The 27,882-nt window shown below is 49.7% G+C and overlaps 3 protein-coding genes across 14 annotated transcripts in view; 1 reads left to right on the plus strand and 2 right to left on the minus strand.

Annotated features, from left to right (window-relative positions):
* The window catches only part of ELMOD3 (ELMO domain containing 3), a 28,086-nt gene extending 22,188 nt beyond the window's left edge, over nucleotides 1-5,898 (minus strand). For 2 of the 9 annotated variants that reach the window (XM_082425925.1, XM_082425924.1), the window contains exons 1-3: nucleotides 5,686-5,896; nucleotides 4,729-4,909; nucleotides 3,147-3,432 (exon numbers count right to left, since the gene is read on the minus strand). In XM_082425925.1, the coding sequence (XP_082282051.1) occupies nucleotides 3,147-3,200 (54 nt within the window). In that variant the 5' untranslated portion in view covers nucleotides 3,201-3,432; nucleotides 4,729-4,909; nucleotides 5,686-5,896. Of the gene's footprint in view, nucleotides 1-842; nucleotides 1,737-3,146; nucleotides 3,433-4,728; nucleotides 4,910-5,399; nucleotides 5,644-5,681 lie in introns of those variants that run through there. The other 7 variants (XM_082425927.1, XM_082425920.1, XM_082425919.1 and 4 more) reach the window with 7 other exon arrangements.
* Nucleotides 5,898-19,272, plus strand: RETSAT (retinol saturase). 3 transcript variants are annotated; one of them, XM_082425916.1, is made up of 11 exons: nucleotides 5,898-6,281; nucleotides 8,372-8,554; nucleotides 8,881-9,122; nucleotides 9,963-10,164; nucleotides 10,751-10,948; nucleotides 12,712-12,831; nucleotides 16,200-16,338; nucleotides 16,574-16,683; nucleotides 16,759-16,925; nucleotides 17,121-17,280; nucleotides 19,210-19,272. In XM_082425916.1, exons 1-11 carry the CDS (start codon nucleotides 5,900-5,902, stop codon nucleotides 19,245-19,247), a joined length of 1,941 nt encoding a protein of 646 aa, XP_082282042.1. In that variant the 5' UTR covers nucleotides 5,898-5,899; the 3' UTR covers nucleotides 19,248-19,272. The 3 variants fall into 3 exon arrangements, with proteins under 3 accessions (XP_082282042.1, XP_082282041.1, XP_082282043.1); XM_082425915.1 differs by lacking the exon at nucleotides 19,210-19,272 and adding an exon at nucleotides 17,537-19,170; XM_082425917.1 differs by lacking the exons at nucleotides 8,372-8,554; nucleotides 19,210-19,272 and adding an exon at nucleotides 17,537-19,170.
* A 26-nt stretch (nucleotides 19,273-19,298) lies between these two features.
* On the minus strand, nucleotides 19,299-27,782 carry TGOLN2 (trans-golgi network protein 2). 2 transcript variants are annotated; one of them, XM_082425934.1, is made up of 4 exons: nucleotides 27,684-27,782; nucleotides 26,736-27,448; nucleotides 25,145-25,228; nucleotides 19,299-19,560 (listed from the first exon to the last, which is right to left on the minus strand). In XM_082425934.1, the coding sequence occupies exons 1-4, from the start codon at nucleotides 27,727-27,729 to the stop codon at nucleotides 19,525-19,527; spliced, it is 879 nt and encodes a 292-aa protein (XP_082282060.1). In that variant the 5' UTR covers nucleotides 27,730-27,782; the 3' UTR covers nucleotides 19,299-19,524. The 2 variants fall into 2 exon arrangements, with proteins under 2 accessions (XP_082282060.1, XP_082282061.1); XM_082425935.1 differs by lacking the exon at nucleotides 19,299-19,560 and adding an exon at nucleotides 19,673-23,905.
* Between the last annotated feature and the right edge of the window lie 100 nt (nucleotides 27,783-27,882).

Below are 27,882 nucleotides of genomic sequence, written 5' to 3' on the forward strand. Positions count from 1 at the left end.
ACCATCTGACCAACTTTTTGCAACTCATATCACCAACACAGGGCTAATTTTCCTAATATGTTAAAAAAAAAAAAATCCTACAAATCAGTAAGGAAAAAAACCAACCCAGTAGAAAAACTGGCACGGATATGGATGGTTTACATAAAAGGAAACACAAATAGTTCTTAAACATGTGAAGAAATGCTCAACCTTACTTATAACAAGAAAAATGTCAAATAAAACTACTCTGAGAAGTTTTTCATTTATCCTATTATCAAAGATCAAAAAGTGTGGTAACACTGTGCTGGCTAGACGACCAAGAGTTATAAGACACTGGAGAGTGAACTGGTACCACCTCTCTGGCTTGACAATACCTGATGAAATCACATATGCTGTGCACATTTGGGGCCTGCAATTTCATTCTAGGAATTTATCTAACACATACAGTCATCCATGTACAAATGACATGCTTACAGTGTTATTCATGGTAGTACTGTTTATAAAAACAAAAAGCTAGAAAAATCCTGACTGTCCACTAATGGACTTTTTATTATACTTTATATAATTTTCCCCCCCGTTTTAGAGATATAACTGACAGACAGCACTGTATGAGTTTAAGGTGTACAGCATAATGAGCTGACTTATATACATCATGAAATGATGACTACAATAGGTTTAGTGAACATCCATCATCTCCTATAGATTCAACATCAACAAATAGAAAAAAAATTTTTTTTTCCTGTGATGAGAACTCTTAGGATTTACTTTTAATAACTTTCGTTTATAATATACAGCAGTGTTATCTTTATCATGTTGTACATTACATTCCTAGTACTTATTTTCTTATAACTGGAAGTTTGTACCTTTTGACTGCCTTCATCCAATTCCACCCCCACCTCTGGTAGCCACAAATCTGATCTCTTTTTCTATGAGTTCCTTTGTTTGTTTTTGTTTGTTTGTTTTTGATTTTGATTTTTTTATTTTTGGTCGTGTTGGTCTTCGTTGCTGCGTGCGGGCTTTCTCTAGTTGTGGCGAGTGAGGGCTGCTCTTTGTTGCAGTGTGTGGGCTTCTCACTGCGGTGGCTCCTCGTTGCAGAGCATGGTCTCTAGGCACGCAGGCTTCAGTAGTTGTGGCTCGCTGGCTCTAGAGCGCAGGCTCAGTAATTGTGGTGCATGGGCTTAGCTGCTCCGTGGCATGTGGGATCTTCCCGGACCAGGGATTGAACCCGTGTCCCCTGCATTGGCAGGCGGATTCTTAACCACTGTGCCACCAGAGAAGTCCCTATTTGTTTGTTTTTGAAGTATAATTGACCTACAACAATGTTAGTTCCTGGTGCACAGCACAGTGATTTGATATTTCTATACATTTCAAAATGATCACCATGATAAATCTAGTTGTCACTAATGGACTAATTTTAAACAAATTAAAGCATATCCACTCAATGAGATCCTATACAGCCATAAAAAAGAGTAAGAAAGTGCTTTATGGACAACTTGGAACAATCTTCATGATATATTAAGTGAAAACACAAAGGGCAGAGTATATACACTATTTTACCATTTGAATTTCTAAAAAACACATAAATATATTTGCTTGTCTTTACAGAGACTATTTCCAGAATTATATCCAAGGAAGTAGTAACTTTGCCTCTATCGGGAAAATTGGGTAGCTGGGGGACAAGGGTGCAAGGTAGTTTTTTCACTATATGTACATCCTCTGTACTTTTGGATTTTGAACCATCTGCAGAATTATTTTCTCTAAAATAGATAAAAGAAAAAATAATAATTAAAGGAATCATTGCTTACGTCAAGGCCCGAGAATCCCAGATTGTCCTGTTACTCTAATCCCTTCCACATATTTTTGCCAACTAACACTCCTTAAACACAGCTTTGATTTTTTTGATTTCTTTTTCCCTGGGACACAAGAATGGACACCTAAACACACCACAGCTGAGCTAACTCCTCCATAACTGGCCTCACGATGCCTAAGCACTATTGTCTCCCACTTTGATCCAATGAACATATTCACTGCAGCTCCTCTCACCTCCAGCCCTTGGGTCATGTGGTTTTCCTCCAGAATCCACCCCCTCCTCCACCTTCTCAGTGTTTTCTGGTCTCTTCAAGATCAGTTCCACCTCCTCGGGGTGGCCGACCTTACCAACTGGGGCTACAGTGGTCCCTCACGTCTCTAAGTCTTACAGCCCCTCTGTATGTGGCACAAGGGCCTGTGCAAAAGACCCGTCTCCCCAGTCAGACTCTGCCGCTTTGAGTGCAGGGACCTTCTCGTATACTTGTTTTATATTTCTTAGACCATTTGCACAGCACTAGGCTCAAGATACATTCTCAAAAATATCTGGTAATTCATCGTGCTGAACAGCTCCCTGGAGAAGTCTGTGTGCTCAGGACTCATGTTATCCTTCCTTTCCCTCTCCGATTCAGTCCCCTCTAGTGTCCAAAGATGGATGTTCTCTGGAAGAACAGTTCACCTATCTTAGAACAGTGACAAAAACCTCCCTGGACTCCCAAAGCACAGGCTTTGTCCCCATTCTGGTCACTGAATCCCACAGGCTCCATTTAAGACTGTTTCTGGGCAAGGTAGTGAAAAAGGTAAGGAATGCAGGGTAAGCCACCAGGCTCACACAAAGACATAGCACATTGGGGGACTTCCCTGGTGGCCCGGTGGGTAAGACCCTGCGCTCCCAATGCCGGGGGCCTGGGTTCGATCCCTGGTCGGGGAACTAGATCCTGCATGCTGCAACTAAGATCCAGTGCAGCCGAAAAGAAAAAAAAAAGACATAGCACATTGAATCAGGGGTCCTGACAATAATCAGGCCAAAACACGTGTTGGAGAGAGAAAGGGCCAGTAAGGTAAACAACCCAAACTGATAAAATACACATTTCTTGGGGGATTCTGCCTGAAATTCTCCTCCCACCCAAGCAAATCCAGACCAAAATCCCATAGCCCACTTAGAAAATAAGCTGTCAGGAAAGGCAATTGACCCAGAAGTGACTAGAAGCGTCTTCTAATAGAACAAAGAGAACTATAGTGAGGATTTTTCCTACACATTTCTAAACCTCCACGCCCTCTTGATGTATGCTCTGTCTTATTACTATTAACAACATAACCCAAACCAACACCTTCTTTCCCAAACAGAAGTGCTTGCTTACCTGTCCATCTCTTAATTCTTTCTCATTATGGAAAGAGCAAGACTTCTCATTCATGACTCAAAATCATTTGTTCAAGTGAGCTTTGTCCTTGGGCTCAGAAAGGAGTTTAATAAGGTCTGAGATTAGAAGCTCTGGGGAGAGCCCGAGATCCAACTCTTCTACCTTTGCCTTCCTTCTTGGCAGTCATTTAGACTAAGAACAAGAAAACAGTCCCTGTGTGCCATCACCAGGGTGTAGGTTTCTGTGAGTCCCGAAAGAAGTTCCTGAGCTCTCTGGAGCCTCAGCCCTGAAAAAAAAAAAAAAAAAATTAAAGAATAAAACTGGTTCCGTCATTCAGTTATGCTTCTGTTAAGAACTGACTTTAAAAATCTTCAAGCAGGAACCTAGAAAAATGGTACAGATGAGCCAGTTTGCAGGGCAGAAGTTGAGACACAGATGTAGAGAATGGACATATGGACACCAAGGGGGGAAAACTGCGGTGAGGTGGGGATGGTGGTGTGCTGAATTGGGCGATTGGGATTGACATGTATACACTGATATGTATAAAACTGATGCCTAATAAGAAAAAAAAAAAAAAAAATCTTCAAGCAGCTGTAAACATATTCTGAATAAACAGGCTGCTTTAGCCAAATGCCTGCCTCTTACTATCCATGTCACTGGATGGAAAGAAGGGGGTCCCTGCAGGAGTCCGAGGGCTGGACCATCAGTACCCAGGAGGCAGCACCACTGTAAGTGGTGGGGATCTGTTTCTGACGATGAAGTTACTGAGATCTGGGGCAGCATCTCAAAGGGGTGAGGCTAATTTAGAGTGACACGTTGGTGCGTGGTCTTAGCTGAAGTGCTCAGGCTTTGCTTAGGTCTCAGACGCAGGTTGGGCCTAATACCAGATTCGGTTCCTATGACAGTAGAAACTCAAAATGCAACACTGTGCCTACCCTTCCTCAGTTAGCACCAATATTGTACCTGCGGCAGCTGCCTAGCCAGTCTGGCTAGCTCTAAGCCCTTCCTCCCATGAGTCCACCTTAGGAAGAGGGCTGGACAGGCCCACACCTCATCGTGGGGGAAGTGGACACCATGGATGTCTGTCACAACAAGAATCTGGATAAGTACGCAGATGACTGGCAGTCATACCTCACAAACTTGGTTGACTTTTTTTTTTTTTGGCACGCTGCACGGCTTGCAGGCTCTTAGTTCCCTGACCAGGGGTTGAACCCAGGCCCTTGGCAGTGAAAGCGTGAAGTCCTAACCACTGGACCGCCAGGGAATTCCCCAGACTTGGTTGACTAAGGAAGGAGGGTGGCACTGCTCTGAGGTCAGCCCTCCAGAGAATATGATCTGGGTTCCCTACAAACTGGCTGCCAGTAACAAGATGGACTCTTTGTCAGGGGGCAGGACGCACTGACTGATTCCTAACACCAAGACCAGGAACACCTCCCGACTCTAGGGCTAGACATTTGGCTCACTGTAATTGAGGGGAAGTCATGGCTCCTCAGGAACTAGCTCTCTCTGGGGTCTCAGCATCTGCCTCCCTTTCCTTTCCCTCCTCCTTGACCTCCATGACAGCATATGACCAAACACTCACACACTGGCCAACCTTGCGAAGGTGACAGGCAAGTATGGTGACAGCAATCTCAGGAAGGCTCTTCTGTTACTGGGCTCGAAATGTATCAAGCAGCGTAGATGCATGACCAGCTTTACATGCCTGCTAGCGCCTCAGTTCTGGCTGCAGCCCTGCTGGGGGCTTCAACAGGGACAGTTACTATCTGTAACAGAGAAAGAAAAGAGCAGAAACTGTCAAACAAGCAAGTACTCAAAGTCACAAAGTCACTCCTACCAATATTAGGCAAGTTCCTCATAGCTAGGCCTGAAGAAATGGCCTTCCTATAGAGATGGATCCTTTCCAAATTCAGTATTTATGGTGCACCCACTTTACTTTTTTAATTAAAAAAATTTTTTTAAATTGAAGTAGAGTTGATTTTCAATGTCACGTTAGTTTCAGGTGTACAGCACAGTGATTCAATTATATATATAATATATATCTGAATACAGATATTCTTTTTCGGATAATTTTCCATTATAGGTTATTACAAGGTATTGAATATAGTTCCCTGTGCTATACAGTAGGTCCTTGTTTATTTTTATGGTGCACCCACTTTAGGCAATGAGCTACATTAAGGGGAATGATTTTAAGTTTAAGCTTGCTGGAGCTTAAACTCTCTGAATAGGTATTTAATCTAGAAATTGGGTCCACACCTTAAATACAAATGCGCACACGGGTATGCCAGTTCTTTCATCGGCCTTGTCGCTGGGGCCTCCCCGGCCCCTCCAGCCCCAACCAGGCCTCTGCCGCAGGCATCACCATCCCAGGGGGGCGCCGCGGCCAAAACGACTGGCCAATTTGGGGTCACAGATCCCGGTGCTCGCCGGCTGCGATGCGCGTATGTTAACAGAGATCTCAGTCCATCGAGACACCCAGCCGGAGAGGGTGGGGACTCCGGACAGAAACTTTCTCGGTGGGGAAAACAGGAAAGCAACTTGCCTCAGGTCATCCAGCGAGACCACAACCGAGGTGTCCGGTCTGCCAGTAGGGAGTCTCTCTCTGTTCTGCAACTCTCAGCCTTGTCTCGCCCCAGGGCGACCACTTCCGCCCCACATCCCTTCTCCTCGGACCCCCGGGGCTCGCCAGCGGAGTCCCCGAGTTCCCAGAGCATTCGCGATTGGGGTGCCTCAGCCCCTCCGCGCCTCCTCCGCGCATGCGCACGGCCCTCCGCGCCGCCAGAGACGTGAGTACGACGAGCCGCGAGGGTCAATCTCCGCCGGAGACTTGGCTTCTGGCCAAAAAGGGCCTGGCTGAGCAGTGGCCAAAGTTGGTTCTGCCTTCCGGGTGCGAGGATAAATTAACTGGGCAGAGCCGCGGCCGCAGAGTCCGGGCGCAGTCGGAGCGGACGGGTTCCGGCGCCAGCGCGATGTGGCTGTTGCTGCTGCCGCTGGCTGCGCTGCTGCTGGCCGTCCTCGGCAAAGTTTGCAAGGGGTTGTTCTCCGGCAGCTCCCCGAACCCCTTCTCCGAGGATGTCAAGCGGCCACCCGCGCCCCTGGTGACCGACAAGGAGGCCAGGAAGAAGGTTCTCAAGCAAGGTGAGCGGGAGGGACCCCGGGGTCCGAGGCTGCGCCCGGGCATCCTCGCGGGTTAGCGTTCCCCAGATGCAGAGCGATGGGAGGGCTTCTTTGCACGTGGAGGCACCCGCTTTAGAGTCCGCCACTGGCGAGAGCCTTGGTCCCCGCAGGCCCGGGGAATCGTGGCCACACGGGCGCGGGCATCGTCCTCGGCGAGCCAAGTTTTTGGCATAGCCACGCTCAGGCCCTGCCACTTAGTATAGCGGTGGCTAACCGGATAAACAAGAGGAGACTTTTCCCCTACTTTGCTTTAAAACCTTAACGTTTTCACTTATCTTCCCCATGGGTTCAGGGACTTGGGAGAGCTGCACAGAAATCTTTATAGGAGATTGCATTTGGCCCATCAAGTGATTTAACTGGTTATGCCTGCTCCCATCTCTTGTGGTTGAAACGAGGCTCAACAGGATGCCTCAGGCTCAGAGCTGCTCTTCCATTGACCTGCACTGTCATCTTTAAAAAGTATTTGTGAGTTTCTTCTAAGGTTTAAAGAAAGAGTTCTGCTGCTTAAAAAAGAAAAAAAGAAGAAAAAAAAAAGAATAACCTGTAAAAAGAATAACCTGTTGATATCCAAGATCTCTCTCACCTGTTCACTTGTAAATTTTAGTATTCTGTGCAACAAGTCTTGCTACACAGTTGGAGACAGTATTGTTCTAAGTGGAAGACCTATTAGTTTGAACTTCTGAGATCAGAGTTTTAATTGGACTCTGTCACTAATTTGCTGTGAAACCATTAGCAAGTCACTCCATTTATCTGGATTGGTCTAAAAATGAGATGACTAGTTTAACTGTGTTTCAAACCAGGTTGTGATCTCTTAGTGGGTCATGAAATCAATTTAATGGGTTGCAACTAACATTTTAAATGGCAGTAGAATGGAAAATATCAGAGTGCATAATACATGGTTCTGGCAAGTATTGTGAAACTTCTGTTTCAGGTATTTATATTATATACTAACATATGTTCTGGGATGTGAATATGAAATATATTTTTCACTATAGGTCTTTCTAAAAACGTTTGAAAAGTTGAAAGTTTACTGAGTTCTCTAGCAGCTTGAAAAATTCCAAATCTCAGTTCTTCAGGAGTGATCTTTTTTTTTAAAAAATAAATTTATTTATTTATGGCTGTGTTAGGTCTTTGTTGTGGTGCGTGGGCTTCTCATTGTGGTGGCTTCTCTTGTGGAGCACGGCCTCTAGGTGTGCGGGCTTCAGTAGTTGTGGCACGTGGGCTCAGTAGTTGTGGCTTGTGGGCTCTAGAGCGCAGGCTCAGTACTTGTGGTGCACAGGCTTGGTTGCTCCGCAGTGTGTGGGATCTTCCCGGACCAGGGGTTGAACCCGTGTTCCCTGCATTGGCAGGTGGATTCTTAACCCTTGCACCACCAGGGAAGTCCCTTTAGGAGTGATCTTGAAAGAACAGATCTTGTGTAGGAAGTGCCCATACAGCACCACAGGCTGTCCAGTTTTGTCTTGTTTAGGTGCTTCCTCCTCAACCCCACCTCCACGATTTCTCAGAGCAGCTCTGTCCTGCCTCTGCATCAGGATGTTGAAGAACCATCATCCGACTGGGCTGCTCCACTGCTAGCTGCAGACCCTGCATTTTCCAAAGATAACCTGCTTGTGAATGGACCGGTCCATGAGCCAGCAGCCTGCACTGGCCCCCGTCCCTCTCCTCCTTGTTTTCTTTCTTCCCTAGCTCGCTCTCTGTCTGCACTTAGGTTTCTCAGCCTGTACTGCTGTCAGCATTGTTCTGTTCCTATGATAGTTTGTGGATTTTTTACTTTCTTTGCAAGTAGGAAAAATCCCCAGCTACATAGTGGCTTTGCTAAAATCTGTTCAGATCAAACCAAATCACTTTGTTTAACCCGCCTGGCTGGTCCTGAATATTTCCCAGGTAAAACGTTTGGGACATTTTAGTCAGGAGCTCCTTGCCAAACTGCTCTAGAGTTTTCTGGCGTTGTACAAGCTAGAGAATTCTGCGTTGGTTTCCACATCACTGCCCTTTCACTGCTCCCCCCCACCCCGAGAAGCCCCCACCTCCATCTCCTCCATCTGCTGCAGCTTTCTCAGCCCATCGAGTGCCAGAGAAGCTGGATGTGGTGGTGATAGGCAGTGGCTTTGGGGGCCTGGCGGCAGCTGCGATCCTAACCAAAGCTGGCAAGCGAGTTCTGGTGCTGGAACAACATACCAAGGCGGGAGGCTGTTGTCATACCTTTGGACAGGATGGCCTTGAATTTGACACGGGTAAGGCTTCTGTGGAAAAGGGCTGGGAGCAGGAGGTTTGGAGCAGCCATGGTGGGACGATCCTGGGCATTTCTGTGATTTTGGAGGCCCCGTCTTCTCCCTGGGCACCGCTTTCCTTGTCTGACAGCTGTACCCGCTGGCAGCTGAACTGGGCAGGGATTTGGTGGTTTCTGCTGCAACTCCCCTCTACAGAAAGGGTGGGTACCCCCTCTGGGCACAGACTCAGCCCTGCAGGACAACCTCTTTCACCTTGCTTCCTTGTTGCAGCTTTTCCAGGGCTCAATCCCCATATCCCTATGACACTTTGTTTTTCTGTCTCCCAACAGGAATCCATTATATCGGGCGCATGCAGGAGGGCAGCTTTGGCCGTTTTATCTTGGACCAGATCACTGAGGGGCAGTTGGACTGGGCTCCCACGGCCTCTCCCTTTGACATCATGGTACTAGAAGGGCCCAATGGCCGAAAGGAGTTTCCCATGTACAGTGGGGAGAAAGCCTACATACAGGGCCTCAAGGAGAAGTTTCCCCAGGAAGAAGCTGCCATCGACAAGTATATAAGGCTGGTTAAGGTAACACGGACATGCTGAGGACCCCCTGCTTATTCCCAACAAGGCTGACCTTCCTCATTAGCGGAGTGACGGGTAAGGGAGGCAGGAAGGAGGAACAGGCCTGTCTGTCTGGAACTCAGCCTCCACCGGAGTTGGCCTCTGTGCCCCGGTGGGCCCTCTGTCTCTGGAGCCTAGGCTCCACAGCTGCCACTCTCACTCTGGCCTCTGGGGGGCGCTCGGCTCTCCTCCCTGACCACGCTGGCCTCCCTGTGGTCATATCACCACTCTTTTTCACTTCATCTAATTGGGATTATTCAAAAGGAATTTGGGCCGGAAACTGAGAAGCAAAAAAGGACTCACTTGAGGGTAGAATGGGAAAAATTCACAGAGTACGGAGTTTTTTGTTTTTTTGTTTATAAATTTATTTACTTTTTTATATTTGGCTACTTTGGGTCTTCATTGCTGTGCACGGGCTTTCTCTAGTTGCGGCGAGTTGGGGCTACTCATTGCGGTGTGCGGGCTTGTCATTGCAGTGGCTTCTCTCATTGCGGAGCACGGGCTCTACGCAAGTGGGCTTCAGTAGTTGGGGCATGCGGGCTCAGTAGTTGTGGCGTCCAGGCTTAGTTGCTCCGTGGCATGTGGGATCTTCCCGGACCAGGGATCGAACCCGCGTCCCCTGCATTGGCAGGTGGATTCTTAACCACTTTGCCACCAGGGAAGTCCCAAGTACAGAGTTTTAAAATCCAAATTCAGCCAAGTTCAGCCAGGGCTAAGTGTTGCTGGGCCCTCGGGCTATGCAGGCTGTTGGAAAGGTGAGTCAGGAGATGAGACCTGTTCCTCCCTGCTCATTCCCTTCCCCAGGTGGTATCCAGAGGAGTCATTCATGCCATCTTGTTGAAGATCCTCCCGCTGCCCATGGTTCAGGCCCTCAACAAGTATGGGCTGCTCACCCGTTTCTCTCCGTTCCTCCATGCATCCACCCAGAGCCTGGCCGAGGTCCTGCGGGAGCTGCCAGCCTCCCCGGAGCTCCAGGCCGTGCTCAGCTACATCTTCCCCACTTATGGTGGGTACTGGCCTTGGGCCCCAGGCAGCTCCTGGCTCTCAGTCTTTCTTCCTGAGCCTGCTTGGCTGACTGAAATGGAACAGCACACACCCCAGGCCCTCTGGAGCTTATGGAGGAGATGTCTGTCCACCTCCCTGCTGGACACACTGATAAAAATTCCCTTCACCCACGCCCTGGATGACTTTCCTTTCCAACCAACACTGTCCTCCCTGGCAGCATGGCAGTTTGCAGGGAGGACATTCCCACTGGCCCCAAGACCTGTAAGGTTCCCCGTTCCCCACATTTGGATGGAAACAGGCCCTCTGGCTGCCCTGAGCCCTGGGGATCACTTGGATCCTGGGATGCATAGACTCAGGCTACGTGTTTTCTTTTTTTTTTTTTGGCCATGCCTCACGGCTTGCGGGATCTTAGTTCCCCAACCAGGGATTGAACCCGGGCCCCTGGCAGTGAAAGCACCGAGTCCTAACCCACTGGACCGCCAGGGAATTCCCAAAGGCTGTGTGTTTTCTGATGGGAACCCGTGTTCCTTTCTGAACGAAGGTGCCACTGCCCCTCCTGCCTCATCACCCCTTCCTTCCTTCTGTAGGTGTGACCGCCAGCCACACCACCTTTGCCATGCATGCTCTGCTGGTTGACCACTACATAAAAGGGGCCTTTTATCCCCGAGGGGGTTCCAGTGAAATCGCTTTCCACACCATCCCTGTGATTCAGCGGGCCGGGGGTGCTGTCTTGACGAGGGCCCCTGTGCAGAGCATCTTGCTGGACTCAGCTGGGAAAGCCTGCGGTAAGAGCCCTGCAGTGTCTTCACAGTCCCTGGCCGGGGTGGGAGAGACCTGGGGTCTCTGGGTGCAGAGCAAAGAAAGCACTGAGGGCAGAAGGTGTAGAAGAACTGACCTCCAAGTTGGGGGTTGAAGGCTGGAATCTGCCCCAAGCTGGAGCTGCCCGGGGATAGTGATTGGCCTGGAAGCAAAAGGGATGTGGGAAGGATAAAGGGTGGCATGGTTCCCAGAGAACAGTATTTCATCATTTATTCAATAGATAAAAATAGTTATCTGGTAATCTAGGACCTCCTGAGTGTAGGGGCTGTGTCTTTTTAATCTTTATGTCTATAGACTTTAGCACATAATAGAGCCCAGTAAGTGTTTGTTCAGTGACTGATGGAGGGAGTACGTAACCTGGGTGCTTGTAGGGTGGTGTGGAGGCCAGCAGGATGCCCTGCCTTCAATCTGTAAATGGCAGAGTGGGACCCAGAGTCTACCCCGGCTCAGGTGTTTGCTGTCACCTGCACAGAGAGTCAAAATCCCACCGTGGATGAACTCTGTGAGGAGAGGCTCTATGCAAGGAAGGACTCTGGTACACAGAACAGGCCATCCAGGCTGCGGGTGCTTCAGAAGCATCAGCTAAGGGGGCAGAGAGAGGCCTGGGGAAAATAGAGCTGGTGTGACAGTAAATTCACCAGAGGAGTCTTTCAAGGAGGAGGTGGTGAGTGGGTAGCCCAGGGCACGCAAAAATCAAGGGAGAAAATGCCGTCAGCGGTCTCCAAGGACATATGTGTAGAAGAGACTGGGAAGTTCCCGGTGGTGAGAGAGGGGTGGCTGTCCGATGTGTGAGACTTTCTCTCATGTTCATGAGCAAGTTCTCCTTCCAGCCGTCAGGGGGTCTGTGAACCAAGGTGGGTTTATCAGTTCAATTAAATTCAGTTGCAGATACATTTATTTGTGTTTTTCACGTGCTAGGTGATAAAAGATAAGTAAATCCTAATCTCTAACTCAAGAAGTTTCCAGTCTCACAGGGAAGATGACTGTGATATAATTAAAGTGCCACATAGAGGTAGGCACCAAGGATGGAGGTGGCACAGAGCATGGTGGAACAGGGAAGGCCTCAGAGGGAGGTCATGAAGGGTGAGAGGAAGCTAGCCAGAGGGGAGGGGTGGTTATTCCAGGCAGGGGGAACAGAATGTGCAGAGGCACAGAGGTATGAAAGAGCTGAGTATTTTTAGGCATCTGAAAATATTAGGTGGAATCATAAGAGACTGCCACATTTATAGGTTAAAAAAATGGTTGACTATCAGCTATTTCATACAGTCCTGCCTAATAGTTTAGTGAGAATGGCCAGAGATGAGGCTGGACGCACGAAAGGGACCACATCAGGGAAGGCTGAGACAAGACCTTGGAATTTAAGTAGAGGTTAGGTGTCACTGGAGGATTTTAAAAAGAGCGTGTTGGAACGGGAACTCTGGCAGCTGTGAAGAAGGGTCTAGGATTCCAGTGAAGGCCTTCAGCCCATGGGCTCTTTCGGGGTTCGTGTGAAGGTTGGTGGGTTGCTCAAGAGAAGAGCGCCCACGCAGGGTGGGGAGAGAGGTAGGAAGCCAGTGCAGGGACCGTGAGCCAAGAGGGCAGTGCTTCAGGATGGTTCCCTTACTTTACAGTTTGGCCTGGGGCCTGCCCGCTCGAGGTCAATGTGGGAGAGATCTGGGGGGTGGGGAACAGGGACCTTTCTCATCCTCCTGGAGCTTACAGAACCTCAGCCAAGCTCTTGTGCCTGCAGGTGTCACTGTGAAGGAGGGTCAGGAGCTGGTGAACATCTATTGCCCCATCGTGATCTCCAACGCAGGATTATTCAATACCTATGAGTACTTGTTGCCAGAGAAGGCCCGCCGTCTGCCAGGTAAACTACTGGGCTGCGTCACTGTCCTCCAAGTGCCCCAGGCCTGCCCTCTGCAACCAGCTGGCTCAGCCTGGCTGGTGCTTCCCCCAGCGTTGGCGCTGCCCTTTGACCCTCCATAGGCAGAGAAGGTGAACACACCCGTTTCTAACATCCGTTCCCAGCAGGCCTCTGTTTAGGGGGTGGGATCAACTTCCTTTGTATCACATCCTCCCCAAAGACCCTTTGGTCCTTATCTCTCATTTCATTCTTGGCATATTTACTCCCTTTCCCCTTATCACCTCAACCATGTTTCCCTTTCCTCTTTCAAGTCTCCAGTCCTAGTTGCCCATTTCCAGTTTCCCTAGATCTTAGATCATCTCTCTGATAGTCAATGATGGTGGGTTGAGTCCTCAAGGAACGTTTCTTGGATTTTCACTGAGTTTGCCGTGTGAATCCTGCTTCCTTCCTTAATTTCTCACTTATTTTGAGTGGGGAAGCCTGATCTGATATTGTTGGTAAGGGAAGCTAAGGCTGGCGTGGAGAAGAAGGAAGGTCTTGATAATATTGTTGTGGGCCTTATTTTCCTGCCTCTTTAGGAAGCAGCTCCGTATTGGTGCTGAGGCTGCAGGAGTATCCTCTGCTGCTTGAGCCCTGAACTCAAAATAAGCCTCAGTCTAGTCGTCTCCACTGATAGGCCGTGTCCAAAAATAAAAGCCTGTTTTTGTCCTTGCCTTTTATACTCAGCCACTGGGTAGAGAGCTCGTCATCCTAATGTTGATGGCTGGGGAAACAGAGGCACACAGGTGAATAACTGCCCAAGGCCACCCAGCTGGAGGTGGCCGAGCTGAGAGGAGAAGGCTGGTGTGTCTGACTCCTAAGCCTGGGCTCCTGGCCCCCTCTGGGCTGGGAAGCATGGGGCTTCCAGAGAGAAGGCCTCACTCGAAGGGGCAGGGGAGCAGGTCGGCCCACAAGGAACAGAGTGGCTGAGCCAAGGTTAGCTGGGACGCCACCATTTGGAAAGGTAGCTGGCAGCTCCCGATGTGATTGAGGGGAGGAGGCCGCTGGCTGGGAGGGGACCAGCGATCCAGGAGGGAGGGAGCGGCATCTGCGTAAAGGCCTCTGGCTGGGGTGGGAGGTGGGGAGTAGGGAGCCGCTCACGATGAGTTTGGGGTGGACTTCACTGGTGCCCGGGGAGGAGCCCAGAGAGCAGTGGAAAGAGCGCTCCGCCCCGGAGAGCGGGCCCAGGGAGGTGGGTTCAGTAGAGAAGTGAGGCCTTGGATTTCCTGGTGGGGGAGAGGGTGGGTGGCCGTCATGACTGTCTCTGAGGTACAGGCCGTGTGCTCCCGGGAACTGGCCTCCTCAGCCCTTTGCCTCGCTTAGCTGGGCCTCGGCCGGCATCTGCTGCCAGCAGGGGCCTCCCCTCTCTCAGGCCGGGTGAGCTGAGTGGGGTGGGGCAGAGACTGCCCAGTGGCCTTTGGTACTTCGTGCCTCCCTCTCTCTCAGGAACTCTGAACCCTGACACTGTCCCCTGATGGGCCCAGTGTTCCCCCGGGCCCGCCTTCTCTCCAGGCAGCCACGCCACGGACTTAGCTGCTGAGCTTGCCTCCCTTCACTGGCGGAAGCAGCTTCCACTGCTCTTACGTATCTCAGCCCTGAAGACAGTCTCATGTGCCAGCCCCTACCTGCCTGAAGGACCAGCTGCCTCTCTCGAGCGGGAGCTGGATGAATCGCAGTTTGAGAGCATTTCAGACAGTGGCAGCAGTGATGCTTAACTCAGAGACCCCAGGTGCTGGCATTCCTTCGTTTCCAGCTGTTTGGGGGTAGAGATTCTCACAGTTCTGTCTCCCTCTCAGAGATGGGAACGGGATATCTGGTGGCCTTGGGACAGGCAGTGCTAGTTGGGGTTGAGGGTGGAGGTGGGGTGGTCAGGCAGAGGGAGCCTTTGTGAATAGGAGCGCCTTTCTTAAATTCCAGGGCTGAGCTTTGAGGAGGTTACTGGGGGTAGTTTGGAGAGGTGTTTTGAGTAGGGAAGACTAGTTTGACAAAATCAGTAGGGCAGCTAAGGCTGGTGTGGAGAAGCAGGGCTTGGTCTCATCGTTGTGTGCCTGATTTGAGACCCAAGGTTCTATTTTTCTGCCAGGTGAGTGGCTCCTGGACCCCTTCCTTCTAGCTGGGGAAAGGGACAGAAGGGGCTGGGTGGAGGTAATGGCTGTGCTAAGGGGCTTCTGAAGACCTGGGGGTATCACTCCTGGGCCCCTGGTTCTCTCCGTGCCCACCCTGCCCCACCTGGAAAGGGGGTGCCCGCAGCTGTGGTTCCCCAACGATGCTGGGACCCAGGGGAGAAGGCGCTCCTGATTTTCCAGGGCAATTACTACTCCTCACCACATCCCCTGCCCCCCTCGGCGCTCCCACAGCTGGGTGGCTGGGTGTCTGGAAGTCTCATGCCCGTTGTCCTGCTGTAATTGTTACAACGCCCGCTTCACTCAGAAGTGGCCTGTTCTGGATGATAAGTTTTATGGTCACCCTACCCGTAGCACTCAGGTCTTTGCAGCCTCTAATAGGAGAGCCAGCTTCTTCAGGAAAGTGGACCGGGGACAGGCATCACGTCCGATTCCTTGCAGTGTCCCCAGGGCCTCGCAGAAGATCCAGCGCATTTCAGGTCCTCAACAAATATTTGTTACATGAATTAAGCAGAGCAGCCAGTGGCGACTTATCCCTCAGGCAGGGGCTGGAAATGGTCCTGGGAATGGGAACACAGGATAAGACTCTGTGGAAGCAATTTCAAGAAAACTGGTCTGGGCTCAGCTGTTGAGAGGTGGGAATGCCCAGTGGCTTCGGTCCAGGGGACATCCAAAGGCTCCCACGGTGACTGCTGCCTTCCTCCTCAGTGCTATTCTTCCCTCCTCCCCAGATGAACCCTGAAATGCCAAGTGCCAGTGATGCCATTTCGCATCTGTTCATCTGCATCACTTACCATTTTAAGGCCTTGTGCTGACTGTTCAGCACAGGAGGAATTATGCATATTCAGTCATTAGATGCTTTGTATTCAACTTAATACCGAAGCCAAGGCTTACAACCAAACACTGTTCCTAGCCGTGGTCTTTGTAGTGCAGAGCCCCGTCATCCGCTCATAACTGAGACATTAAGGGGACGATGGGAGGCAGTGAGCGGCTCAGAGAGCCGGGCGTCACTCACTGCTCCTCAAGGCGCTCAGAGCAGAAGTCTGAGGCCGTGGCCTTCACAGGCAGGAGACCGAAGAGCAGGCCCCTGCCAGGTCGAGTTGTCCAAACATCTGAGGCTGCAGATGAGGTGAGCGGGCGTCCGCAGGTTCCCAGGGCAGGGGCAGCAGTTGGTGGCCTTGTTCACGCGGCCCTGCCGCCTGTCTGCAGGTGTGAAGCGGCAGCTGGGGATGGTGCGGCCCGGCTTGAGCATGTTCTCTGTCTTCATCTGCCTCCGAGGCACCAAGAAGGACCTAGGGCTGCCGTCTACCAACTACTACATTTATTTTGACACAGACATGGACACGGCGTAAGGCGTGGGTGTGCGTGTGTGGGGAGGGTGTCCTCCCCTGATGCTGGGGGAGAAGCAGCAGCATGCAGGATGGGAGGAAATGGGCAAGAATCTACTCCCGAAGGGCTTCTCCCTACCTAGGCTGTGCCTTGGCTTCATCCCTTCGGGGGTCCCTGGGGGTGCCCTGCCCTCGGGGTGGTGCTGGTGGCTGCGGGGAACAAGGCCGGGACTGACAGCCCCTCTCCTCCCCCAGAATGGAGCACTACCTCTCTCTGCCTGCGGACAAGGCTGTAGAGCACATTCCCGTTCTCTTCATTGCTTTCCCGTCGGCCAAGGACCCGACGTGGGAGGACCGGTTTTCAGGTGGGGCTTGAGGTTCTGGGGCGGAGCCTTGGGCGGGGGAGGGGCAGCAGTAGTGACCCGGCCCTGCGTCCCCAGGCCGCTCCACAGGGGTCGTGCTGGTGCCCACCTCCTATGAGTGGTTCGAGGAATGGCGGGACGAGCCCCGGGGAAAGCGGAGCAGCAGCTACGAGACCCTCAAGAGCTCCTTTGTTGAAGCCGCTCTGTCGGTCATCCTGAAGCTGTTCCCACAGCTGGAGGGGAAGGTAGGAGGGCAGACTCCTGTGGCTGGTGCATCTCTACCCTTTCTTTGGGGCAGGGGAACGAGGCCCGGGCTGACTGAGCTCCAGGAAGGGATAGGGAGCCCGTGCCGGCAGGCAGCTCGTGCAGGGGCAGGCAAGGAGGTGGGGGTCTCACAAGGTCCCACTCCCACTCTTCAGCTGCCTCTTTTGCCTCCTCAGGTGGACAGTGTGACTGGAGGGTCCCCGTTGACCAGTCAGTTCTACCTGGCAGCTCCCCGGGGGGCCTGCTACGGGGCTGACCATGACCTGGGCCGCCTGCATCCTGGTGCGATGGCCTCCATGAGGGCCCAGAGCCCCATCCCCAACCTCTACCTGACAGGTACACTGACTGCTGCATTTTGCCAGGACCTGAGACCCTGGGCTTCCCTGTCACCCAGAGTCCTCCATGCTTGTCCTCAGATCCTTCTGCCCCCTGCAGCCTCCCACAGCCTGAGCTGGCCTGCCTCGGCAGCTGTGGACCCTGGTCCTGGTCTGAAGCCATCTCTGGGTGGCCCTGGCCCAGGGGCCCTTGTCCACCCCTGTCCCCCACTTGGGGGGGGCAGCGATGCCCACGGGCCTCTGCTTTTGTCTCCTAGGCCAGGATGTCTTCACCTGTGGGTTGATGGGAGCCCTGCAAGGGGCCCTGCTGTGCAGCAGCGCCATCCTGAAGCGGAACCTGTACTCAGACCTTCAGAAGCTTGGCGCAAGGGTCCAGGCACAGAAGAAGAAGAATTAGTTTGGTCAGGGATGAGTCAGAGGAAATTTGGCCAGTGCTCTGGCACAGCCCCTGACTTACCCATGTCTTTCTGCATTAGCTCCTCGATCACGTAAAGCACTCGTTTTTGATTTCTGAATAAGAGGTCCGACACACAAGTGTAGCATAGATGGTGCCTGTTTTTTTTTTTTGGCTGTGCTGCATGGCACGTGGGATCTTACCCTGACCAGGGATTGAAGTCCTGCCGTCTGCAATGGGAGTGCAGTCTTAACCACTGGACCATCAGGGAGGTGCCTAGATGGTGGTTCTTAAACTGAAGCTCTTCCAGCCAGGCAGGTGGTAATCTTCCATACCTTTTACAACATGCTGTCTCTATGAAAGGCCCAGCGTGGGCTACTGACTTGGGTGACTTTAATGGTTCATCATGCAGCGCTCTGCATCCCACACCCACACCTCCTAACTCTGAGCCATCAAACCAAATATTCTTTTGTCAGGTGGCTAGAACCCTTGAGAGTGTTGGTCGGCTGAAGCAGGGTGGTCCCATGGGCCCGAGGCGTCTCCTCCCATTCCCCCTTAGTGCCTCTCCGCGGGAGTTCTACGCAGTGGAGAGAGGGTGCCTGATGAGCATGGTTTGGGTTGTAGTTCCATAGGTTCAGAGGCTCCAGATCCCATTTTTCTCGTTCCACTGGCTTTCAGCGGGTGGGGAAACGCCTGTGATAGGGTCCATGTGGACGTGGGGGCAGGGAGCTGACAGGACGCATTAGTTAGCGAGGTGTATGTTACAGAACATCCAGTGCGCGTGCAGCCAGGGCCTAGGCTCGTCTTCCTTATGATCGGGGTTAAATTGGGTTTTCACCATGCCAGCACCAAGATACCCTCCCAGACCTCAGGGCCTGAGCCTCAAGACTTAGCTTCCTAAAATACACAGCGAGACGGGCGTTCGCAGTCAGGGCAGAGGCCTGGAAAGACAACTTCACTGGGGTTGATGCAGGTGGAGAGAGCTTTCAAGCCAAGGGTACAGCAAAGGACAAGCCGAGAGGTAACGAGTGTATTATGACAAGAAGCCCAGCTACTCCCAACCTAGGACAAGGGCTGCCTCGTGAGGAGGAGGAGCGAGGTTGGCAGTCAGTCAATCAGAACATGGAAAATTACAGAACGTGTGCAAAGCCTGGGAATGCGTTTCCAGTGTGTTGGTACTTACATGGGGATCGGGTGGGAAGGTGAGTGAAGGCTAAAGGTTAAAAAAAAAATGACCTTCCACTTACGTTAGGCCTTATTTTAATCAATTTCAATACAGTACTATTAAATTTATTAAGAGGGGGATTAAGAGGTACAATATAATCAATAATACTGAAATAACTTTGTATGGTGACAGATGGTTACTAGACTTACTGTGATCAATTTGTAATGTATACAAATGTCGAATCACTATGTTGTATACCTGAAACTAATATAATGTTGTATATCGACTATGCTTTTTAAAAAAAAAGGAGAAAATTTAATTTAATGATTTTAGAGCTTTAACATTTGAAATTTATTTTGGTTTCTGTGCAGATACAAAACTACGTGGTGACGGCATTCATAAAAGCTAGGTAAAACATTATATATGGAAAAATACTTGTCATTAGACCAAATAGGCTTGCTTTTTTTTTTTTTTTTTTTTTTTATTTGGCTGTGCCGGGTCTTAGTTGCAGCATGCAGGATCTTCATTGCCTCGTGTGGGATCTTTGTTGTGGCATGTGGGATCTTTAGTTGCAGCATGCTGGATCTTTTTAGTTGTGGCACGTGGGAACTTCAGTTGCGGCATGTGGGATCTAGTTCCCTAACCAGGGATCGAACCCAGGCCCCCTGCATTGGGAGTGCGGAGACTTAGCCACTGGACCACCAGGGAAGTCCCCAAATAAGCTTTAAAGAAATAAAATTAAGTGATTATCGTTAAGTTACAAGGTAGAAATACAAAACACTGCAAAACAGTAGTATCCTGCTAATTGGATAAACAAAAAAAGAAGGGAAACAATTTCAACAATCAACCATTTATTGAACATGTTAGACTTCTGAATTAAAGGAATATCGACAAGTGTAAGGAAGCTGACTTTGTTGGCAGCTTGAAACACTATACAGCTCAGACCCAATGCCTTTACAGAGTTTCTAGATTGGGATATTTAGGAAATTCACACATGACTTGAGAAACTGAGGTGAGATTCAGCCTTGGTTCTGGATGTACGGTTCAATTAAACTTGAGAATCTCTTCCCAGGATTCTTTCTTAAGCAAGGCAATGCCAAACGCAACTGTCCCAGCAAGAGTTTTTAGAAAACAGCTGGCAGAAGTACAGGGTCTGGTGTATGGCATACTCTCTTCCCTGTTCAAATGATTCAGAACATGTGCAAAGCGTGCTAGCTTTCATCACACGTGCAGCATTACATAACAAGTTACCCTGCAAAAATGAGGGGCAGGCTTTTGAATTAAATGACATGAAATGGGAGAAGAAAATGAGAATCATTATCGGGAATTTTAGAGGTTTAGAGTTCTGTCACCAAAAGTTTCATTGAAAGCCATTATGTGAAAAGAAATGTCAGTGTGTACATAGCTAGTTGTCAGGTCTTTCTGAGTTATCTTAGCCTTTCTAGGTAGACGAGCCTTCCACTCCCCCCGAGTCCAGAGGTGGACTCTTCAAATAATTCTGAAGCACAGATTCCTCCAAATGGAAACCACCCTGCGACCAAAAGCTGGGGCCAGGAAAGGAAGCACAGAGCCGTCTGGATAGGGCACCTCTCTTGCCCGCCCCCCCACGCCCCCACCAGCTGGAGAGATCCTCCCCTCCCCCACCAGCTCACCCTCATCTGCACAATCTCTAGGAAAACATGCTTCAAAGAGTCTATCTTCAAAAAGACAACTACCCAGAAAACAACTTTTCCTTTGTTGTGGGAGATTTCTTTCAGTGCAATTTCTAAAGTGAAACTTAAATTCTATTGTACTCTTTCACACAAGAAACTACACTTCTCAGAGGCTCAAAAAGTGAAGCTATGCGGACTCTACAACAACACTTAAGTGTCCACTTGGTGCCAACCCTCTTGGTGCCTGAAACCAACCTTTCTTTCTGCTCTCCTCCTTCCTAGCGATATCCATCAGTGAGGGGCAGCAAGCAGCAGCCAGAAAGAGCCGTGTGAGAGACCTCAGTTCAGTCGCAGCCACATGTCCTGAACAAAGAACACGTCTCCTTTGCAAGAAGAAACTGAACTCAAGTCCCCGGGGACTGTCCCGTGTTAGGCAGATATGCAGATGGTGCCCTGGGTGCTCCTGCAAGGAGCTTCATTTTCCTGGGGAGACCACACAGAGATGGCAGAAACCGGCTGTCCTGTTTTGCTCAAGTTCCAAAATGTGTGAGTGGCATTATCAGGAGCTATTACAGTAAAATGGAAAGAGTCAGTCACGTGGGCCGGGGGAGTCAGGAAGGTGCATGGGCAAACGTGAGCTGGGCCCTGAAGAAACAGGTTTTGGGGAGGCAAGGGAAAGAAGATAAGGTGCGGGGACGCGCCCTAACTGAAAAACAGCCACCAGAAGCCAGGGCCTGGAGGACGCAGCAAGGACGAAACGGCACAGAGGCCTGGATGGGCCCGACAAGAGGGACCTTTGGCCCAGCGCGGATGCAGGGGAAGACAGGCAGGACAGTGCCAGCCTGCGGAGTCCTGAACGCCAGGGTCCACGAACTTGATTCTCGAAGCCACGAGACAGACGCTTCAGATCACGGCAAGCACTCTGGAAAGATCACGGACAGCAGACCAATTAAGGTGGCTCTTGGAAAAAAAAAAAAAATCTACGAGAGAAGTGGAATGGGTGGCGGTGTGGGGCAGGGAAACAAGGAAAATGGGAAGACTGTAGCTGGAGATGGTTTTCTAAAAATGGATAGGACTTTCGTGACAAGACATAAAAACAGCACAAGTCTGCAGTTTGGAGTTGAGATGAATAAAGAGATTGGGCAGTTGAGAGGGGCAGCTTAATGGGCAGAAGAGAGAAACTCCGTTTCAGTGACAACAGGATGACCAAGCTGAACTATCCAGCACACGGCAGGACTGGGTTCTTTGGGAACTAGGCCACGGATGAAAACTTGGGAGTCACTCACTCAGAGGATAAAGAATGGATGAGTTTCTAAGGAGACAAAGGAAAAGACAAAGACAAAGACCTGTCTTTGAGGGCCTTCTCCTCCACCAGCACAGGATAAGACAAAGGAGTTCTCAGAAGCCAGGACAGAGACCAAAAGAGGGGAAGTTCGATTTGGACGGTCTAAGTGTCCAATTCTATCAGGGACAAGACTAAGCTCTGAGAACAAGCCACTGGATTTGGTGATCTGAACCTCTGGGAAAACATTATTAGCAGGAAGACAAGGACCGAAGTGACTTTGTAAAGGTTATGAGGAAGATGAATGGCAAGGGAATGGAAGCAACACTTTTTGGAGAAGCTGAACAGCAGAATGGACCACAAATAGGATGGATGGGAGCAGGGGAATTTGGGCATGCACGAAGATGGAAGGAAAGGGGCTAGTGGAGACAGGAAGAAAGAGAAAACATTAGAGGGGAGGAAGAAAGGCAGGGAAAGGGGAGACAGAAAAGGGAATAAAATAACCATGTCTGAGGGGATAATGCCAAGAAGAGTCCTCATTCCTTACCTCTACAGATGTTACCTGCAGAGAATGAAAATTTCAACTCAAAAGTCACCGGCTGTTTTAAGCGAGGTGGAAGATACCATGACAAACAGGATGGCCCCTTCTTCCGCCAGACCTCTTCGATAGCCTAGAATTCATCCTATTCCTCTCACTTCCCACATTCTTTGCATTTCCCTGAGATCAGCTATTCTCTTTCAGGTTTGTTTTGTTTTGTTTTGTTTGGGTTTTTTCCCAGAAACAAGTCTCTTTAGGCTCTTGATAATAGGGTAGCACAACTAGAACGGATTTAAATAAAACAATAATCTGATACACAACACTACCCTCAGTTACCTCAGGGGAACTCTCTGAGTTTCTTTTTTTTTTTTTTTAATATTTATGTATTTATTTGGCTGCACTGGGTCTGAGTTGCAGCATGCGGGATCTAGTTCCCCAACCAGGGATTGAACCCAGGCCCCCTGCATTGGGAGCGTGGAGTCTTAACCACTGGACCACCAGGGAAGTCCCCTGAGTTTCTTAAATTTTAATAACCCCTGACATGGGACAGAAGGAGAATTTTTACTAATTAGCATTGGCGTTTTATATCAGATAAGAGGACCATTAACTAGATTTAGTAAAGGAGGGAGTATAGTCAGTTTGTAAATATGTCTATTTTAGGCAACAAAGGCAAAATAGAGTTTGTGGGAAACCTGTTTCATAAAAGTCCTTCGAAATTTCTAGACCCAAACCAAACAGTCCTTGCTTTCTTGCCCAAAGCATGAACTCACCCTACTTCAAAAAGTTTCTGTAATGATGGTGAGTAGGGATGAACACAATGTTTCAATAATCATAACTGTGATTTTTAAAACCTCTGTGATGGGCACAGTGGCTTTACAGCTTTCCTCCCAGAACCCCCAAGTTCAGTTTTCTGCTCAGTACAACTAAATGGAAGTGGCTTCACTTTGTCTTAAATAATATGAAAATGTCAGAAGAACGTGAAGAGCTTGCACTAGGCAGGTTGGACTCGCAGGCAATAAAGAATGTTTTTCAGCTGCTGTTTTGGTTTGCTGCTGAAGCCTTTGAAGAGAATCGTGTTCAAAGGAGCCCTCTGCCCATCAGCATTCACCACCTTCTACATCTTTTGTAGGGCACATCTCCCCAAAGGGAGAGGCCTTGGTAGAAACGGACCACAACCTGTAGTTTTCTCCTAGGTCCACGAAGGTAAGTAGTGGCGAGTGCAATGCTGTTTTCAAGGGCTAACTTTACGACAGGGCCAAGACCCGAGGGAGGGCAGTCAGCAGCAGTCACCTGCCCGGGGCTGAGATCTCCCTTTGGTCACAGCGGGGCGCGCCCACGTGCTTCCCTACTCACACTCAGAGGGGGACAGGCTGGAAGACACCAGCATAAATAATGGGAACACAGGAGGACAAGTTCGCCAAAGTGCAGGTGCAAAAACCAAAGCAATCCCCTCTGCCTCTGCCAGCCCCGACTTGCCACCAAACCCTAGAGGAGGGGGTGTGTCTCTTAGGTCACAGTAGTTTTCTCTTCATTTTTCTTGATTTAGAAACAAATCAGCAGGGAGGACAAGGTTCTCAAGAACAGAAAAATCAAATCTGAAACAAGAGCAACACAATCTATTGGTAATATTCATCTTTTTCCAGAGGAATATACCTCACTGCTATGATTTTGGGGTGGGAGGTGGGGGGAGTTGCAGTTCAGGAGAAAAATTCAAAACTAAGACAAACTGACCCTCCACCATACAAACTTCAACTGATAAAACAAAAGCACATAAGATTATTTTAAAAGTCAGTTTGAAATAAAACATACACTAGAAAGATACATACTTGGTGGAGGGCATATGGGAATCTTGGCGTCTACTTTGCACCATCCTGTATTGTTTTGAATTGTTTACATGCACATTTTTTTTTAATCAGAAAAAAATTATAACAAAGGGGAAAAGAAATCCTTAAAGTCAATTATCTGGGAAGGTTCTAGGCCAGAGTTACATTGTGCAGCTGACCTACTGGGCTAGCTAACAAAGAGATTCTGAGCTGTGTGGCTTATTTTGTAACTGGTATGCGGACTGTGTTCCCTGTGGGAAGTCGGGCACCAACTACTCTTTACCAATGTCCTGGCTGTGGCTGCGCAGAGGGAGGGAGGGCGCATGCTGGCAGCAAGGCAGTGTGTCCCCGTGCAGGCAGGCTGCCTCTGGGGTGGAAGGAGGGCTTTGCTTTCTGGCAGAGGCCTGGGCTGGCCGCACTCAGGAAGTCTATTTGCAGGGCTGATCTAGGGAGCTGGAAGCTCCCAGATCCTACATTTCTGGATTTGTTTGCTTTCAGGGCGTGTAGTCTAGTGCTTTACTACCCGGAGTGGAGTGTGGTTCCAGCAGCCTGTGGTGTCACCTGGAAACTCCCTAGAAATGAAGAAGCATAGGCTCACCCCATACAGAGTTTGCTCTTTTTTTAAGCACAATTCCTAGGGTGACTCATATGCCTATGAAAATTTGTGAAGTGCTGATGGAGTGTGAAAAGTACAGGCCGGGAGCCAAGGGAGTTGCCCTCAGGTCTTGATTTTGCCAGGAACTTGTAGTGGGAACTTAGGGGAAAAAATCATAATGTTTCTGGGCCTGAGCTTCCTCATCTGTTGAAGGAAGAAGCTGTTGCAGAGGCCTTGAGAATCTCTTCTAGCTCGAACATTGCAGACATGTTCATGTGGATGTCTATATGTTGTGGTCTGAAAAGGGCGGGGCAATGGCAACAGCACCCCCAGAATCAGCTGCTGCTGCCGCCATGCCAAACACAAGCCCACTGCTGGGCCCATCTGAGACTGCATATCCCTCCTTCCTTCCTTACCTTTTGGTCCAAACGCTGGTAGTCACTGGCCTTTGGCCGCCGTGTAACTTTGGATCTTTTTCCTTCCAGGACGAAAGCAATAATCTGGGGAAAGGAACAAGACAGCGATGAACAAGTGACTCTCTAAAGACATATTTCAGTCTCTGAAATCAGAGGTAATCACCTGGTGGCCCATTTATTAATGACCCTGACAGTAAAAAGAGCAGGACATCCACAAAAAGGCCCTATTAACAATTGTAAGGAGGACAGGGCCTAGTTACATCAGAATCCTTTATACTGCTAAACAGGAAATGACAGATGCAGGAGGGCTCTTCTGGGCTCTAGCTTGTGGTGGTCTATATGATTTACTCAAGAGCACTTGGTGAAAAGAACCGCCAACTCCTCCCCAACTTAGCCTCCTCCAGGCTGAGTCATCCGCCCTCCTTTTATTTTAATATTAAGCAATAATTAATTTGCAGATAAGATAATTACCTTATCTGCAAACGTACTCTTTCACCCCACACTTCGCTTCATCTTAACCTTACCACTCTCATTTCATACCTAAGGTTACTCTCCATGAGGAGCACTTGGATGTAGAATAAGGAATGTACCACTTTTTTTTTTTTTTGTGGCTGTGTTGTGAGGCATGCAGGATCTTAGTTCCCTGACCAGGGATCAAACCCGTGCCCCCTGCAGTGAAAGTGCGGAGCCTTAAGCACTGGACTGCCAGGGAATTCCCAGGAATATACCACTTTTACTAAATGTCTTCCCTCATTTCTCACAGCCCTAGACCTTATGGCTATCATGAATTGAATCCTTCAATTTTAACCAGCCTACAGAAACTACTAAATTCTTAGGGCTCAATAAGAAATGAAATCATTTTGGGAAAAGAATCTGAAAATGAATATATATATATATAACTGAATCACTTTGCTGTACACCTGAAACTAACACGACATTGTAAATCAACTACACTTCAATTAAAAAAGAAAAAAGGAATGCAATCATTTTGTCCTTAGAGTGGTTACTAAGCAACACAACAAACCCTGCTGAAGTAAAAGATGAGTGTATCCATGCAATTTCTGGCCTTTCGTCTAATCAGAAACTCAACTGACTGCAGAATATAGTCCCTGGGCTCTCTGCTGTTGGTGTTGAAGACTATGTAACCATTCTTTCTGCCACTGCACATGGAAAACAAAAGCTTGGGAAAGGAAGCTAGAAATAATAAGACAGGAAGCACTGTCTTTTTGAGAGGGGAAACAGGAAGATAAGGGCTCTAACTACTTACAGACTGTCACATACCCAGGTCCTCTCAGGCTGTGATGGATTGTAAATTCCAAGATTACGGGAGGAGACCCTAATTCGGGTCAGAGCATAATAACGTCCTAAACTTGGCCCCTGACGCAACAGCAGAAGGCACTCAGAGAAAACAGACATGAAAATACATGATTTCTAAAAGAAGAATAAAGGACCCTAGCAGGGTCTCAGAAAAAAATGAAGTTTGTTTTTAAATTCCTAGTGCTTACAGTCAGATGAGTGATGGATACCCACACACCAAGCTTTCAGGGTGGAGGAAATCCCATCCCTCCTCTTAAAGCAACTCTTGACTTACCTTCCGCTTATTGTGGTAGGCAATATAGAGGACAGCAACGAGAATGGCTGCTGTCACCAGATATGCAAAGAAGTGGCTGCTCTCTGCACTGGAACTTCCAAGATTATCCTTATAAAGGTCATCCTTCTCCCTACTCCAGGGATTCAAAACTGTGCTTTCACGGTTCTCACTGGAGGCGGGGCCAGGCATTTCTTTCTCGTCTTTGGGTGGTGCACCCTCTTCAGGCTCTGTATCCCCTTCTTCAGTCTCCTTGGGCTCCTCATCTTCAGTTGGTTCTAAAGACTTACCTTCTCCCTCCTGCTGGGTAGAAGAGGGGTCAGACTCTAGCAATCCTTTTTCCCCAGATTCAGTTCTGGAAGCCTGCAGAGCTTTGTCAGCTCGTGTGTTTAAATCAGGACTGGTTGGCTCCTTGTTATCAGAAGATGGGCTGGAGACCGACTTGGTGGACGGGTCTCTGGAGGAATTGCCAAGGCTGTCATTCTTGTGGTGCAGCTCGTATTCCGAATTGCCAGTGACGGCTTTCACGGTGTGCCGCTCGGGTTCCGAACTGCCAGGGACGGCTTTCGTGGTACTCTGACTCAGAGAGGGTCTGTCACTGTGTTCTTGCTCAGGCTGCGGGGTCAAGATGAGCTGCTTGGAGGCTCTTGTAGAAGCCGGACCTGTCACCGGAGCGTGTGTTGGGGTGACTAGCTTAGAAGGGGACTTCCCGGAGCCTGAAATAGAGAAACCGTCTGGCTGAAGAGAGGCAGGCGGGGAGAAAGGAATCCTCAGAACGTTGCAACGGGCAAACAGGGGAAGGGAGTGATGGCGAGCGGAGAGGTGGCGAGGGTCGGGCAGGGAAGAAGTGAGGTCAGGTGGCGACTGGCCACGGTGAGTGTGGTGGGCCTGGGGGCGAGAGTGGGATTAGTGGAGGCGGGTCGAGGAGTGGTGGGGGGTGGATGGTCTTACCCGCCGCTGCGACGCTCAACAAGACGAACACAACCCGAAACCTCATCCTGCACAGACTGCGCTTCCGCCCTCTACTGCTCTCGCGAGATCAGCGCGCGGGCTCAGCGCTCATGCCCCACCCCTTCCTGCGTGCGTCTCCCGCAGCCATACCCAGGCGAGGGGCGGGGCTTGGGGAAAGATCCGGCTGTGTGTGGTTCAG

The sequence above is a fragment of the Balaenoptera physalus genome (assembly GCF_965194825.1).
Source record: "Balaenoptera physalus genome assembly, chromosome: 15".
In the NCBI taxonomy this organism is placed as follows: Eukaryota; Metazoa; Chordata; class Mammalia; order Artiodactyla; family Balaenopteridae; genus Balaenoptera; species Balaenoptera physalus.